General features: G+C 38.2%; 1 protein-coding gene across 1 annotated transcript in view; it reads left to right on the top strand.

Moving 5' to 3' along the window:
- Positions 1 to 8,146, top strand: part of RAB12 (RAB12, member RAS oncogene family) — a 47,256-nt gene extending 39,110 nt beyond the window's left edge. The window contains exons 3-6 of the mRNA XM_069099663.1: positions 3,387 to 3,525; positions 4,525 to 4,614; positions 5,443 to 5,547; positions 6,881 to 8,146. Coding sequence (XP_068955764.1) covers positions 3,387 to 3,525; positions 4,525 to 4,614; positions 5,443 to 5,547; positions 6,881 to 6,994 — 448 coding nt within the window. The 3' untranslated portion in view covers positions 6,995 to 8,146. The remainder of the gene's footprint in view (positions 1 to 3,386; positions 3,526 to 4,524; positions 4,615 to 5,442; positions 5,548 to 6,880) is intronic.
- The last annotated feature ends 6,434 nt before the right edge of the window (positions 8,147 to 14,580 follow it).

Here is a 14,580-nt window from a genome sequence, read left to right as displayed (position 1 = left end):
ACCCTGTTTGTCTCAGTTCCTCATTTGGAAAATGAGCTGGGGAAGGAAAAACCCAGAAAACCTCAGGTGGGGTCACAGAGAATCAAACATAACTGAAACGAGTGACTGACTTTTTATTTGACTGAAGGACTAACTCAGGCCAAAAAGACTGGATGATTTGTTCTTTTAAGGGTACAGTAACTATAGCCCTTTTCCAGTTTAGTGGTCCTTCAGACTACTCTTAATTAATAGATAAGCCTCATTTGAATGAAACAGTTTGTTAGTCCTTAAAAGTAACCTGTTCTCCTAGAACAGGGATAAGGAGTAGACTTTTGATTTCCCTAGTTTCTAGGGAACACTGTCTACCAGTGCAGGTCAGAAATGTCTCTGCAACTTAGAGCCTTAGCAAGTTATACCCAGTGTATTAAAGTTAAGTGACTTGACCAGGTCACTTAAGGTCACATAGCCAGTGCTTCAGATGTGGGACTCTTAGGAAAAGAAAAATAGGGCCATGTAATATTTCTTACCTTGATAATTTGCTCTTTTTTTTCTTCACAAACATTGAAATGGCAAATTTCAACCTATGATACCTGTTTTTTCTTATATTCTTAAATTTGTGCTTCTTTTTTTCCCCATTCTTGTGGGAATAAGAGGAAAAATAATTAACCTTTCCCATAGCACAGTTTCTCTGAGAGCAAAGGGCTTTATTAGCATAGATAATTGAAATCCCTGGATTAATTTGCCTAGCCTACACAATCTCTAAACTGCTCAGCTCAGATGGATCTGTACCATTTGTCTTCACAAAAGCAGGTACGTTAGCAAATCAGTTTTTATTTATGTGAACAGATATCTTGAAGGAAAGAAGGAAGCACAGCCAGTTTGCTTGATCAATGCACACTCATTTATATAAGTAAAAGATTGCTTAATGTTGAGGTTTCAATAAAAAAAGATTTTATGTCAAGCTCGCCAACTTGATCACATTGGCTATTTTCTCACCATCCTTCAGTACATGTCAGCTTCAGAGTAGTGAGTCAGTAACTTTGTACCTTCTAGAGAACAGTTTATGATCCCGTGGATGAAATATATTTAGGCATCCTTTATATGAACTGAGTCCTTAACACCATTATTTTGCATTTTCATAGCAAAAGTCAAAAGAGATTTAAATTAGGATTACTCACTGTAGCACTTCAAATGAGCTCTCACTGTGTTTTTTTTAAGGAATTTTAAAATCAGGAAACCTGATCAGTTTCTTCTATTCGTTTCAATTCCTTCACTTGGCAGCAAAGGACTGCACTAAGAAGGGAAAAGGAAAAAAGGGACAAGACTTAGTGTTCAAATGAGATTTATTAAAGGATGTTCTTTACTAGACAATGAAGCCTTGGGTCTAGAGGTGATGAGAAGCGGGGGAACTGGACAGAGCTGCATTCCTTCACACCTGTGTTCAAATGGGGAAGGGAATACGACTACTCCCAAGATAACTTCCCAACTTTTTAGGGTTTTTTTCTGACATATATTAGGGATAATGCTCTTTCCTTTTTAGGTATTCCAGAAATGACTGGTAGTATCAAGGCATTATCTGTTCTTTTTGCTTCCTGTCCTGTACATTGGGATATTTAGAATACTATAACTGGTTAAGTAGGATGAAAATTAGAGGATTATAATTTTTACTCATCTAGTCAAGGTATGCTAACAAGGGGTGTGTGGGGGAATCTTATCTATGATGCCAGGTGCTGTGGTGCCATTTGGGCCCAGCAGAACCCTTACATGTGAAGTTGTAATTGGGGAATCAAGAAGAAACTTCAGTTAGTTTTTGAAGTTAAAAGGGAAAAAAATACAAGATGCAATTAAAACTACATAGATTTATAGGATAGGAACTGATTATTGTGGGTTATGAGTATTCCCAGGGAGTTCTGCCTCCAGATTGCCTGGTCATTGCCAAGAGGATGGTTATTAGGCTGTTCTTTCAAGTGAAGTTCAAAGTCCCTTTGATTGAGGTGCTGATAGCTTTTTCCCTTAGGATTCCACTTCCGAGTCCTAACTCATATTCCATAGGGCTAAGGGGAGTTAACTTTCCAATACACAAAGACCATGATAAGGGAAAATAGGTCTCATATTATAATAGTTGAGGATAAATTGTGAATGCATGAGTATATTCTCTAGAGAGAAATCCATCCTTTTATATTCCTTCAACGAAGAATGGGTGACACGAAGTTACAGAAATTTTGAAAAGTAAAAGTAACCACAAAGAACCTCCTAAGAAAGGTCATAGAAACCACAAACCAGGCCTTGTTTTGAGGGGCCCTTAAACAACAGCATTGTAAAGCTAACCGTTGCATAGCTGGAAGGGAGTGTATTTTTAAGAAAACTAAACTAGAAAGGCTGCTGTTGTGATGGTTGGTGATGGTTGATACTCATTTAGGTATTAGCACAAAAGCCAAAAAAGAGAAGGACAAGACACATTCTGCTGCAGACACATCAGATTCAGATAAATTGGGATTGCAGCTGGTCTTTATAGTAACTATGCTATGGATTTGAAGAACCTTACTTTTTAGTGCTGCATTCAGTTTTTGAAAACCCAAACAATAAAAAGAAAATTAATGATCAATCAACAAGCATTTATGATATTTCTGTTACATGCTGAACATTAGAGATTCAGGGACAAAAATGACACATTCGTTGTGCTCAGTGAAATTAACATTTGTTTGTAAATATCTGCGTTCCTTGTATGTTATCAAATTACATTGTTTTCAGTCATTTATACTATTATTTTTACATTGCCTGTAAGTTGTATGTTTGGATTTTTGTTATTTTTTGTTTTCAATATACTTGGAGAAAGTTTCATTTAAATTTTTTTTCTTTTTCTATGAAGTCCTGATTCACATGTTTCAGTGTGATATGGAATCATTATCATTGCTTTTTATGCCTTTAAGAAGAAGAAATTCAGGCAGCTAGGTGGCGCAGTGAATAGAGCACTGGCCCTGGAGTCAGGAGGACCTGAGTTCAAATGCAGCCTCAGACACTTAACCCAAAAACTAGCCGTGTGACCTTGGGCAAGTCACTTGACTCCAATTGCCCTCCAAAAAGCCAAAAAGGAAGAAGAAACTCACTCTGAACATATTGTTGCTCCTTGTTCATTGGCCATCCCCATTCTTAGTATCCTTCTATAATTAAATCTGCGCTCTTCTCTTTTAGTTGATGTCCTTCTGTCAAGGAAACGTCAGTTTTTGAGGGTTCTTCTGCTCTTTTTGTTGACCATAATCATTAAGAAGAAATGTTGTACATGTATCACCCGCCTACCGCCATAGATTTCAGTATACAGAATTGACACCAAATAGAGAGCATCTTGTTTTGTTCATACCTTGTGAGTTGATGGAATCCTCGTCCCAGTGTTTGTTATTCCTTCCTAGGGACACAGCAGGTCAGGAGAGATTCAACAGCATTACCTCAGCTTATTACAGAAGTGCCAAGGGAATCATATTAGTGTACGATATTACAAAGAAAGAGACATTTGATGATCTACCAAAATGGATGAAAATGATTGATAAGGTAGGCCTTGCATATTTCTTATAAAATAATATAAATTAATTATTTAGTTTTGTTCTTTAAAGATAAAAAGGTTTTAAATCGTATATAACCCCCATCTTCCAAAAAAGAAACTCTAATTTTCTAAAAATAACATCTTTGAGAATAAATTGAGGTTTGGTTACTTACCTTATTTCCTTTAACCACTACCACCCCACCAAAAAAAAAAATGTTTACAGTTCCTTAAACAGTGAACTACAATTATGTGTTCTAAATATAGTTGGAGTTTGGGGAGTCCAAACCTGTGATTTCACCAGTATGGATAGTTCTCTCAGTGAATACTTCCTCCATTGCAGATCAGCAAGCTCCTGTGTAGAATTAGAGAGTTACATTAAATACTGAGAGGTTACAGAATTTTTCCACAGTCACTCAGGTAGAACTTAGATCTCAGATCATCCTGATCCTGCTAAGGCCAGCTTTCTATCCATACTACATACTTTACACACAGATAACACGTGTGCTGCTCATTTTAATGAACATAGTGTTAATCCTCTCTTTCTAAAAAAAGACCCACACACTTTATTCTCCTATTGTCTCCAACAGAAATGGCTGGCTGTCTCCCCCCCCCCCCCCCCACTCTGTAGCAAAAGTCTGTGATGTCACTTTAGACACACCTGGGCAGTCAGGATCAAAGCATTACCTTGGGAGGCTAGTGTGTACCCACTTCATTGCCTGCTTTTGTTTTGTGGTAGAGCCACAACACACTCAAAGGAAGAGTTCCTTAGTCACACATCATTATAATCAAAACAAGAAGGAAAAATGCTCAGTATAGTTGGAATTTTTAGAACCAGAGCTTAATAAGGGATTTAAACCATAGACTTTCGCTGAGTCTTTTTTTTTTCTCAACAAAAAAACAGTGTGTTTTCAGATTCTAAAATCTGAATTACAAGATTCTAAACGTTGTTTGGAAGAAAAGTCTTGTATCTCCAGGGTGCAAAAAGTTATTCTGTTTTAATTCCACAGTACGCCTCAGAAGATGCAGAACTTTTGTTAGTTGGGAATAAGTTGGACTGTGAAACTGACAGAGAAATCACTAGACAGCAGGGTGAAAAGGTAAGAGGGAGTGGGCAGAGTTCTCAGGGGCGTGGATTGACCAGGCCTAAAATGAGTAGGGACTCTAATTTAGCGGTATAATATGCAGCTTTTATAACTAATTTTCCTTTACATCTGGTCCCTGAATTCATCTGAATATGTAGAAAGAGTTGCTTTAGCATACAGAATATTTGTAATACTGATTTTACATTATTTAGCCCTTCATTTAAAATGTTTTTATATGTCATCTTATTTTTTTTTTTAAGCAATCAGGGTTAAGTAACTTGCTCAAGGTTACACGGCCAGTTATTTCTGGGTGTGGTGCTGAGTGTCTGAGCCCGGATTTGATCCAGGTCATCCCAACACTGGAGCTGGTGCTCTTACTCGCTGTGCTACCTGGCTGCCCCATATGTCATCTTATTTTGAAACAATTTTACTTTGGTCATGCTTTCTTAGGCTTCCTTTCTAACATTCTAAGCTATGTAGGCTTTCACTAAGGGCTTCAGTATAAATAGGCAAAATCATATTCAAATTTCACCATTTCAGACCTACCAAATTTTGTAACTAGTTTGATTTAAGGAAAATTTTTACTCTTAGAATATGAGAACTTGTATTTGCTTAGCATGTAATAAATTCTTGTTAGTTTCTATGAAGTTCACAGAATTTTAGAAAAAGTTTGACCTCATTTTACAGATGAGAAAGTAAGATACAGAAACTTTAAATAAGTTATGTATCCATGGTCATACAGCCAGGTATTAGCTGAGCTAGTGCTAAATCACAATTGCATGTGCTGCTGCCAACAATTAAAGACTTTTGATTTTCACTTTTTTTTATATCTCTTTCCATTAGTTTGCACAACAGATAACTGGGATGAGATTCTGTGAAGCAAGTGCCAAGGATAATTTCAATGTGGACGAGATATTTCTAAAACTTGTTGATGATATTCTGAAAAAGGTAAAATTCTTTTTGTTATTCATAATGGGATGTGAAACCTTGACCTTTTACCCTTTGCTATGACTTAGTTAAAGACTTTAATATAGAAACTAAATTCCCTTGGTTATTTTGAATGACCAGAAGCAGATAAAATACTAAACTATGTCATTGATCTTAGGCCATATCAGAATTTGCAATGTAGGTCAGAACTAACATGTAACATGCTTAAGTGCTTAAATATTGAGGTTTTAATAGAATAACCAGATATGACAAAAGGAACATACTCTGTTATCAGGTTCCATTTGCTCCTTTTTTTCCCTTACTTGAATTGAAATGGATTCAGTACACAGGCTCTCAGTAAAGCATGATCTTTGTACCTTTTGAGTATTGAATACTCTTTAAAATGATATTTATCTTTCTGTCATGTCTGATTTATTTTAAAGAATATTGTATATAGCATGGAGGTGCTTGACACAGGATAAATCATTTTTGAACGTGTTGATTATGCTTATACTCGAAGATTTAAACTTTTTTTTTTTACTTAAATGCTTATTTAATCAGTATTTTAACTTAGTGAAGTCTTCAGGGTACAAACGATTTCAAAATTTGTAGACATATTTATTGGTCTCAAAGCTTGTCTGTAAAAGCATTTATACTTTAAGCAATATACTTCAGTGGAGAATGGCTTTTAGTCCTACCCCTTCTCCTCCTGAATGGTTTGTGTTTCTTAGCTCCTCTGCTTTCTTTTCTAACACTCCACCAGCATCATGGTGGACATTGAGCTGGGCCATGTGTTTTTCATGTGTCTCATGAAGCGTTCAGCCTCTTGTGGGCAGTCTTCTGGCAGTAAGGCCGTCCATGCTTCACTAGACTCGACCTTGGGCACAGACCAGGACTATTGCTCAGTGACTCTGATGAGCTGTCACTGGGATAGCCTTCGTAGAGTGACTTTCATGCCACAGGGAGGTGACAGTTAGAGGTATTCCACTAGTGAGATGCAGTTTCCTTCTTTACCAGTGTACCAAATTACAGTTTTGTAGAAAACATTTCAGTTCATCCAAAAAGTAATTGAAACATAGCTTTTAACTTTTTCTCCCCCAAAATAATGGACCAAATGAATTTTAATTTGATGTGAAGCTCAGTTTCTCACAATCATTTTTTAAAGAAAGACTTTGCAAACCCAAAGGGGGCAGTATAAATGGGAGTGATAGCTCTTGTCTGGGGTTATTATGCAGATATTATTTATTTGGGGATTAGTGGGATTTTCACTTCTGTTTAATTTTTACTGTTTGAAAAACTGTGTTAAAGATAACTTCGTTAAATACTTAAGCATTCTTTCCCTCTCATCTTAAAGATGCCTCTGGATGTTTTAAGAAATGAATTATCCAACAGCATCCTTTCCTTACAACCAGAACCAGAAATACCACCAGAACTGCCTCCGCCAAGACCACATGTCCGTTGCTGTTGATTTGCTCCTTAGGGACATAGTAAAAAAAGATTCTTGGGAAGGGGGAAGAATATCCGACTCTGCACTACAATCATTTTGACAATTTCATGTCGCACTTTGTTATCCAAGTCAGAGCTACACACTAACCTGTAAATATGCAAATATTTAATCCTGTGTAGGATTTAACTGTTACACATTTCCCATACACACATTTGTATATTTCCTTCATTATCTCAGTGTTATAAATATTGTGTAGGCACTGGGGAAACTGCAGTACTCCTAATACAAAGGAGTGGGAGAAATGGAATCTATAATACTTCAAATAAATGTTTTAATAGTTCTTGTCAATTATATGAAAATGGCAGAAATTATTCTGGTATGAAGAGAGTATTTGGTGCTTTGCTAACTATTTTAAAGATAAATTTGTAAAACTGAAGAATTTTTTGAATAAAGCTTCCATAAGTCATGGTTCATTTGTTTTTTTCTTTATTCAAAAGACTTTTTCAGCTGTAGCGTCTTTGTAGCATTGGAGTGGTTCTGCAGCAAAGCAAAAATCCGTATGATTTCCATCCTTTAAAAAATATTTATTAATAGTATGTTAATAATTATAGCATATCACTAGAGTTAGAGATATTGGGCTTGACTTAGACCTAAGGCAGCAATATTGCTGTCACAGTTTCTTAATGAACAGACTGTACACTATACTTTTAAGAACCACAGAGATCACATAAAAGAGATGTATTTGAAACTATTACAGATGTTGAAATAATGCTGTTGTCCTAAAGCAAATCCTGTTTAAAGGAATTTCTTGAAGATACCTTTCCTATATCAAGGAACATATATGTACTTGCCTGATATCTTGATCCTTTTTAATGGTAAAACAAACAAAAAACCCTTTTTTTTTTTAAAGTGAAGCTTATGTTCTGTCCAGCATATACTGTATTCTATTTTTTGTTGGGGTGGATGGGGGGGAAGAGGGAGGAGTCTGATAATGAATTTGTGAACTCTATCTTTGGTATATCTTTTATTAAGCTGCACTTTGTTTAGTTAAAGTAAATAAGTAGTAACATATTTGAATAACTTCGAGTGTCTTGAATGTTGTGGCATTGAAAAGCATTGTGGTCTTTCTAAACTAATGAAGTCCAAATAAAATTTTGTATTTATGAATGACAATGGAATTTCTGCCATTATTTGTGTTTATTATAAAATGTGTATATATAGCGATGGCTAAGTGAAAACATCCTTTATCAAGAATAAATTTTGTATTTTAAATATGTTTTATACAGAAAAATATTAGTCCTAGGAAGGACATAGATGTATGTGCTAATACTTCAAAATATCTGTAACTGCATTGAGTATTCCTTTCACCTGTAAATAAACTTTACAATCAGCGCCTGGAGAGACTCTGTGACTGAAAAAGTCATCAGCTGATGGCCAACCCTCTTTTCTGGTTTCAGGCCACCTCCCCAGCCTTATTATGGTTATTACTCCCCTTTGCACATTCTTGCTGCTGTTTCTCACACATAACACTCCATTTCCCATCTCCATACCTTTGCACAGGTTGTCCTCATGCCTGGAATGCATTCGCTCTTCCCCTCTGCACTTAACAATCCCTGATTTCCTCTCAAGCGCCACCTTCTCTGAGGCCTTTCCTGATCACCCCACTACCAATGCCTTCTCCCCCAAAAGCTCATGTACTTACTTTGCATGTTTTTGTATATACTTATATGTATACATGTCATGTCCTCTTCCTCTCTGTAGAATGTAAGCTCTTGGAGGGCAGGAACTATTTCACTTGTCTTTGTAACCCCAGCACACCTAGCATACTGCCTGGTACATAGGGAGTTAATAAATGCTTGTTGATTGACACCTTGGTGTCATCTTTGACTTTTCACTCTCATTTCCCCCACTCATGAAGTCAGTTGCAACCTTTTGTCACATCCCTCTCTATAACATTGCTCTGATAGATACAGATACATCCTTTTCACTCACAGCCACATGAAGCCCTCATCACCTCTAACCTGGGTTATTGCAATAGCCTCCTCTTAACCTCCCTGCCTCAAGTCTCCTTATTTTGACCCATCCACCGTGAAGCTGTCAGAGTGACTTTTACTAAGGAGCAGACCTGTCTCCTCCATCCCCACTCCGTATCTAAGGCTTCCCTATCACCTCAAGGATCAACTGTAAACTCTAGCACTTAAAGCTTTTCACAGCCTGGTTTGCTCCTATTTTTTTTCACATTTTTTATAAGATATTCAGCCCCATGCACTCCTGAGTTCTAGCTGTAGGGTTTAAACTAGGAGGCACAGTGGTTGGAGTGCTGGATTTATTTTCACAAAGACTTAAATTTGAAGCCTGTCCCAGCCACTGACCCTGTGCAAATCACTTAACCTCTCAGCCTTAGTTTCCCCACCTGTGAAATGGGAGAAATGGAATGTACCTTATAGGGTTATAGTAAGGACTAAATGAGACAACATATAAAACCTTATGCAAGTGCTAGTCACATTGGTCTATTTGCTGTTCCACCATCTCAGTGGTTTCTAGTAACAATATTTATAACTCATATTTAATATGAGAAAACTGAAGGCCAGAGCAAAGTGACTTGTGACCAAGGTTATACAGTTTGCAAAAGCAGGATTCAACCACAGATCCTCTGCATACGAACCCAGAATTCTTTCTACGAGACCCTGCATAATTGTTAAGGACCAAACCAGCAACCCGATTCCAAAGCTGAGGCTTGGAGACTGGCTCCTGGTAAGTATGTGTCCCTATACCAGATAGAAGGAAAGAAGAAAAAAGTGTTTCATAATGCCTGTCTCCCACCTGATCTCCCTCCTGCCCCTGAGGTGAAGGGAGACAGGGCCATTTCATTCAGTTTTTAGCCTGGTCTTCCTCAAGGAAAGAAGAGTTATCACCCGCTCCTAGTCCAAGTTCTTGCTTCTCCCAGCCGTGCACCCTGAGATTGTGATACTATTGACTTTGAAAACCTTTCTAAATTCTTCACTTAATGATGAACAAATCTTACCTGGCCATACCTCCACTATCCCAGTGATTCTGAACCCCTGCAGGTCACCATCCAAACGCCATTACCCACTACTGATTCCTTTTCCCATTCTCCTCAAAGCCTCAAAACAAGATCTGCCAAACACTGTGCCTTCTGGAATGCCTGTTCCATAGGCAATGGGACTAATAGTGTGACTAATAGTCACAGATTCTTTGATCTTACTCCTTTCCCACCCTTAACATCTGCTTCACACTGAGGTATGGCAGCCTCCTTGGCTGCCCTTTCTAGCACTGGTTGTATTTTCACTCAGCTCTGTTTGGGAGACTTGCAATACTTGTTGCCCATTTCCAATTCCAGGTAATCCTACAGTCATCACTCAGTAACCTCTCCTTTGAGGTTCATGCAATCCCAATCAAAATCCTGTTGACTGTTGTTTCTCTGCAGACTTTCAGGCCAATTCTTTTTCCTCGATGAATTCAGTACTCCACTATCTTTCCTCTCCAATTCTTGCCCCATACTAGGAGACTTCAACATATGTATGATACTCTCTCCAACATTCTAACATTCCAGTTATTTAACCTATACATTTCCTATAACCTATTCTTCCACCTGTTAATAGTATTTTTGCTAAGCCAGTCTCTAAATCTGAGAATGACAAAACAGCAGGCCAAAGGGCCAGTAATCGGGTAGCTGTTTTAATTAGTTTCATTATGAGGAACAGATTTACAAATTGGGAATTCTGATCAGAATTCCTCCTCGCTGAAGTGGACTGAGATTATATAAATAAATCACAATGGGGGCAGGGGGAGGTGAATTACAGTCGTTCCCTGAGCTTGAGCAGTTTCCCAGGACAAACCCATAAACAGAAGACAATACACAACAATTCTGGAGTGTCTTCGGTCACAGCACCAGAGTTCTGTGACAAGAACAGGTTCTATAATCTTTGATTCGCTTCCCTTTAAGTATAAGTGATTATGAGCGTTGTCATAGTTTGATCATTTCAAACTACATTTTGAACCTTTTAACTCACAAGCTGGGGAAAGGCAATTCTGAATAAGTAGTATATTCATTACATATATCTATTATAAAAATTATAATTCCCTTAACAAAGCCAACCTCAGGCACATATCAAGATAGTCATGCTCTTGATTTTGCCATCGCCCAATAATGTACCACCTCCATGTTCATAAACTCTGCTACCACCCTCGTGCTGGCCCTCATCTCCTTGTGCCTGGTCTACTGCAGCAGCCTGCTGGTAGGTCCATCAGCTCTCCATAAATCTGTTCCCACTCTAGTCCCATCCTCCACTCAGTAGCCTGAGATTTTCCTGGAACACAGATCAGACCATGTCACCCCTTCCTACTCCAGTGTAATCCTCACCTCTGCCTCCTTGCTTTTCTGGATTCCTTCAAGTCCAGCTAAATTCCCGTTCAAGACCTATTTCTGACATATTCTGGCTGTGTCCCTGATCTAATCATTTACTTTCTTAGTGCCTTAATTGTAACTCTCATAGTATAAGTTACAAAGGCAGTCGATTAAGTATTTGTGCTGTTGGGAAGTAGGTACTACTAATATATTTGATTGTGGTTTTGTATCCAAGAACTTAGCATGTGCTTGGTACATAGAAGATACTTCATAAGTGTTCCTTTATTTCATTTTATTCATACACAATTCTGCAAAATAGAAGGTCATTTTGGGAAGAAGGCATGAGCAGTTAGGAAGACCAAGAAAGATTTCATATGGAAGGCAGTGCTTGAGTTGAGCCTTGAAGGAAACTAGGGACTCTTTAGAGGCAGAAGAAAGAAGATGAGGCTTTCCAGGCATGAAGGACAGCTAGAATGATAGTCTGGAGGTGGGAAATAGTGACACATCAAAGGAGCTGTAAGGTAAGTAGTTTGACTGGACTCTAATGGGCATGTAATAAGCTGGGAAAGGTAGGTTGGGGTCAAGTTATGAAAGGCTTTTAATGCCAGAGGAATTTACATTTGATCCTAAAGGTAATAACCATTGGAATTCATTGGGTAATGGAAAGATGTGGTCAGACTTGGGACTCTAGGAAAATCATTTTGGCAATTTGGAGAATGTATTGGAGTGGGGCAAAACCTGAGGCCAAGAGATTGATTAGGAAAGTAATTCATTAATCCAGCTGAGCACGGCCTGGACTAGGGCAGTGACTGTGTAAGTGGGGAAAAGGGATAGTTGTGACAGATGTGGAGGTAGGAATGACAAGATCTGACAACTGGATGTGTGGGGTTAGGGAAAGGGAAGAGTTGAGGATGTGCATTGGTAAAAAGCTTCCGTTGCTATGGATTTTGAATCCTCTATTAGGCTCTGCTGTGTACCTGACATGCTTTGCTTTTATTTTGTATTTAAGTTTTGATATTTAAAATTATGATGTTTCTTTTTTCTTTTCTTAATGTGTTTTTGAGTTTCAGTAATAAAAGAAAGAAAGAAAAAAGAGAGCTTACACTAATAAAGTCTAGAGCAAAAAATATTCTGGTGATACCAAATTGCTGCAAATCATAGAATGCCATTTTTTTCATCCAGGGTTCAAATATTCATCATGTGGCTTACTCATTTTGTTTGTGATCATTTGAGTCTGTGTCTCTGCTTTTTGTCTACTTTCTGACTGATTGGTAACTCCAAAAACTTACAAACTAAAAAAAATTGATTCTCACTGCAAAATTACAGAATTTTAGAATGATTGAGCTGAGGGATACCAGGAATTGTCAGGCCATTCCTTTAATTGTACATAGAAGGAAACTGACAGAACTTTATTGCTATGTCCATAGTCGAGAAGGTGATTAATGACAGGAGTAGGACTTTGACTCAGGTTTCCTGATTTTCAGCCTGTTTTTTTTTTTTTTACTGTTTGATGTTCATAGATTTGGTGAGTTGGTTTATTTTCTTTTTTGTTTTTTGAGGTTTGCTTTTAACAATAATAATAGTTTGCACTTACATAGTCATTTATAATTCTCAAGCACTTTCACAGATACTGTCTATAACACAGGTCATTGTGAAGATTAAATGAGATATATGAAGTATTTTGTAGAACCTTATAATTTGCACTTTTTTTTAGCATTATCTGTCCTATGATCTCATTTGAAACACACAATAATCCTTATGTGGTGGGAAGGGCAGGTATGAAGCTGCTTCATCATTATCTGGGTGAAGAGAAGGGACTAGAACTTCAGAAAGTGCAATGGAAACCAGCATTGGATCTTTGGATTCCATTTTGCTGGCATGGAATCCAATCTAATCCAATCCTATAAACATTTAAACAGTGCCAGGCACTGTGCTAAAAAGTAGGAATACAATGAATAAATAGATAGCCCTGTCCTCAGAGAGTTTAAAGTCCAAAGGTCAAGTCTAATTCTTTATGATCCCTTTTGGGATTTTCTTGGCAAAGTTACTGGAGTGGTTTGCCATTTCTTTCTCCAGGTCATTTTTCAGATGGGGAAACTGAGGCAAACAGGGTGAAATGCCTTGGCCACAGTCACACAGCTAGTAAGTGTCTGAGGCCAGATTTGAACTCAGGAACCCCAGCATTCTATACACTGAGCTAAAATGGGGGGGACTCCAAGAACTTTTCTATCCCTAATTCTATGATCCTAGGATCACACCCTGCCCCATCCCCCTCAGACACTTAACTAGGCAAATCACTTAACCTTATTGAGGTTTGGGGTTTATGGGTGCTTGAGACCCCAAAATACCAACAGGCCGGGTCCTGCCAAATGAATTCAACTCAAGCCTTGTCTCAAGCAAAGTAAAGCAAAGTTTATTAAAGATTCACCATAATGGGTAGACTCTTAAGGAGCCTAAGTGTTTGTGACACTTGTATTGACAACCAGGCCAGAACAATATGACGCAGAGTGAGTCTGAGCTAGATTGAGTCTCAGCCCCTTCATGGAGACAAGATGGATCTTATATATAGAAAGATTGTGGGAGGGATCTAGGAGTGGTCTAGAGGAGGGGTTTGGGGAGGGTCTTGAGGAGGAGTCTAAGGAGGATCTCTATTAGACTGAGGTCAGACTCTGGGAATGGGATGAAGGGTGGGAAATATCGAAGGCAGTCCTGGAATCAGAAGGACATAAATTCAAATCTGACTTGAGACACTTAACACTTACTAGCCCTGTGACCTTGGGCAAATCACTTAATCCCAGTTACCTTGCCTTCCCCCCTCCAATAAGCAAAAAAAAAATTTTTTTTTGAAATATCTGAAGGCTACCTAGAAATGACAGACAATTGGAGGGCTAGGCTGGTTTAAGGGTAACAGATTTGGGTATAGATATTTTGATAGGATCAAGGGTGGGAAGTAGCTGGACAATGGAGGGCTACGCTAGTAAAAGTAAGAGATTTGGGCCTAGCTATAATGAAAGACTTATGGTTTCAGGCAAATGCCTCATCAAATGGGAAGATCCAAGGAGAGTTCAAGGGGCCTCCCAGAGCCTGTACCCTATCAGCCTTAGTTTCCTCATCCATAAAATGAGAAGGTTGGACATGATGATCTCTGAAGTCCCTTCCATCTCTGAATTTATGAACTATGAAAAAGGGGAGAATTCTTGGGGCGGCCAGGTAGCACAGCGAGTAAGAGCACCGGCTC

The sequence above is a fragment of the Petaurus breviceps genome, unplaced genomic scaffold, assembly GCF_028583685.1.
Source record: "Petaurus breviceps papuanus isolate PSGF00001 unplaced genomic scaffold, PetGlider_PUasm1.0 38, whole genome shotgun sequence".
NCBI lineage: Eukaryota > Metazoa > Chordata > Mammalia > Diprotodontia > Petauridae > Petaurus > Petaurus breviceps.
This window is presented reverse-complemented; position numbering and strand designations above follow the sequence as displayed.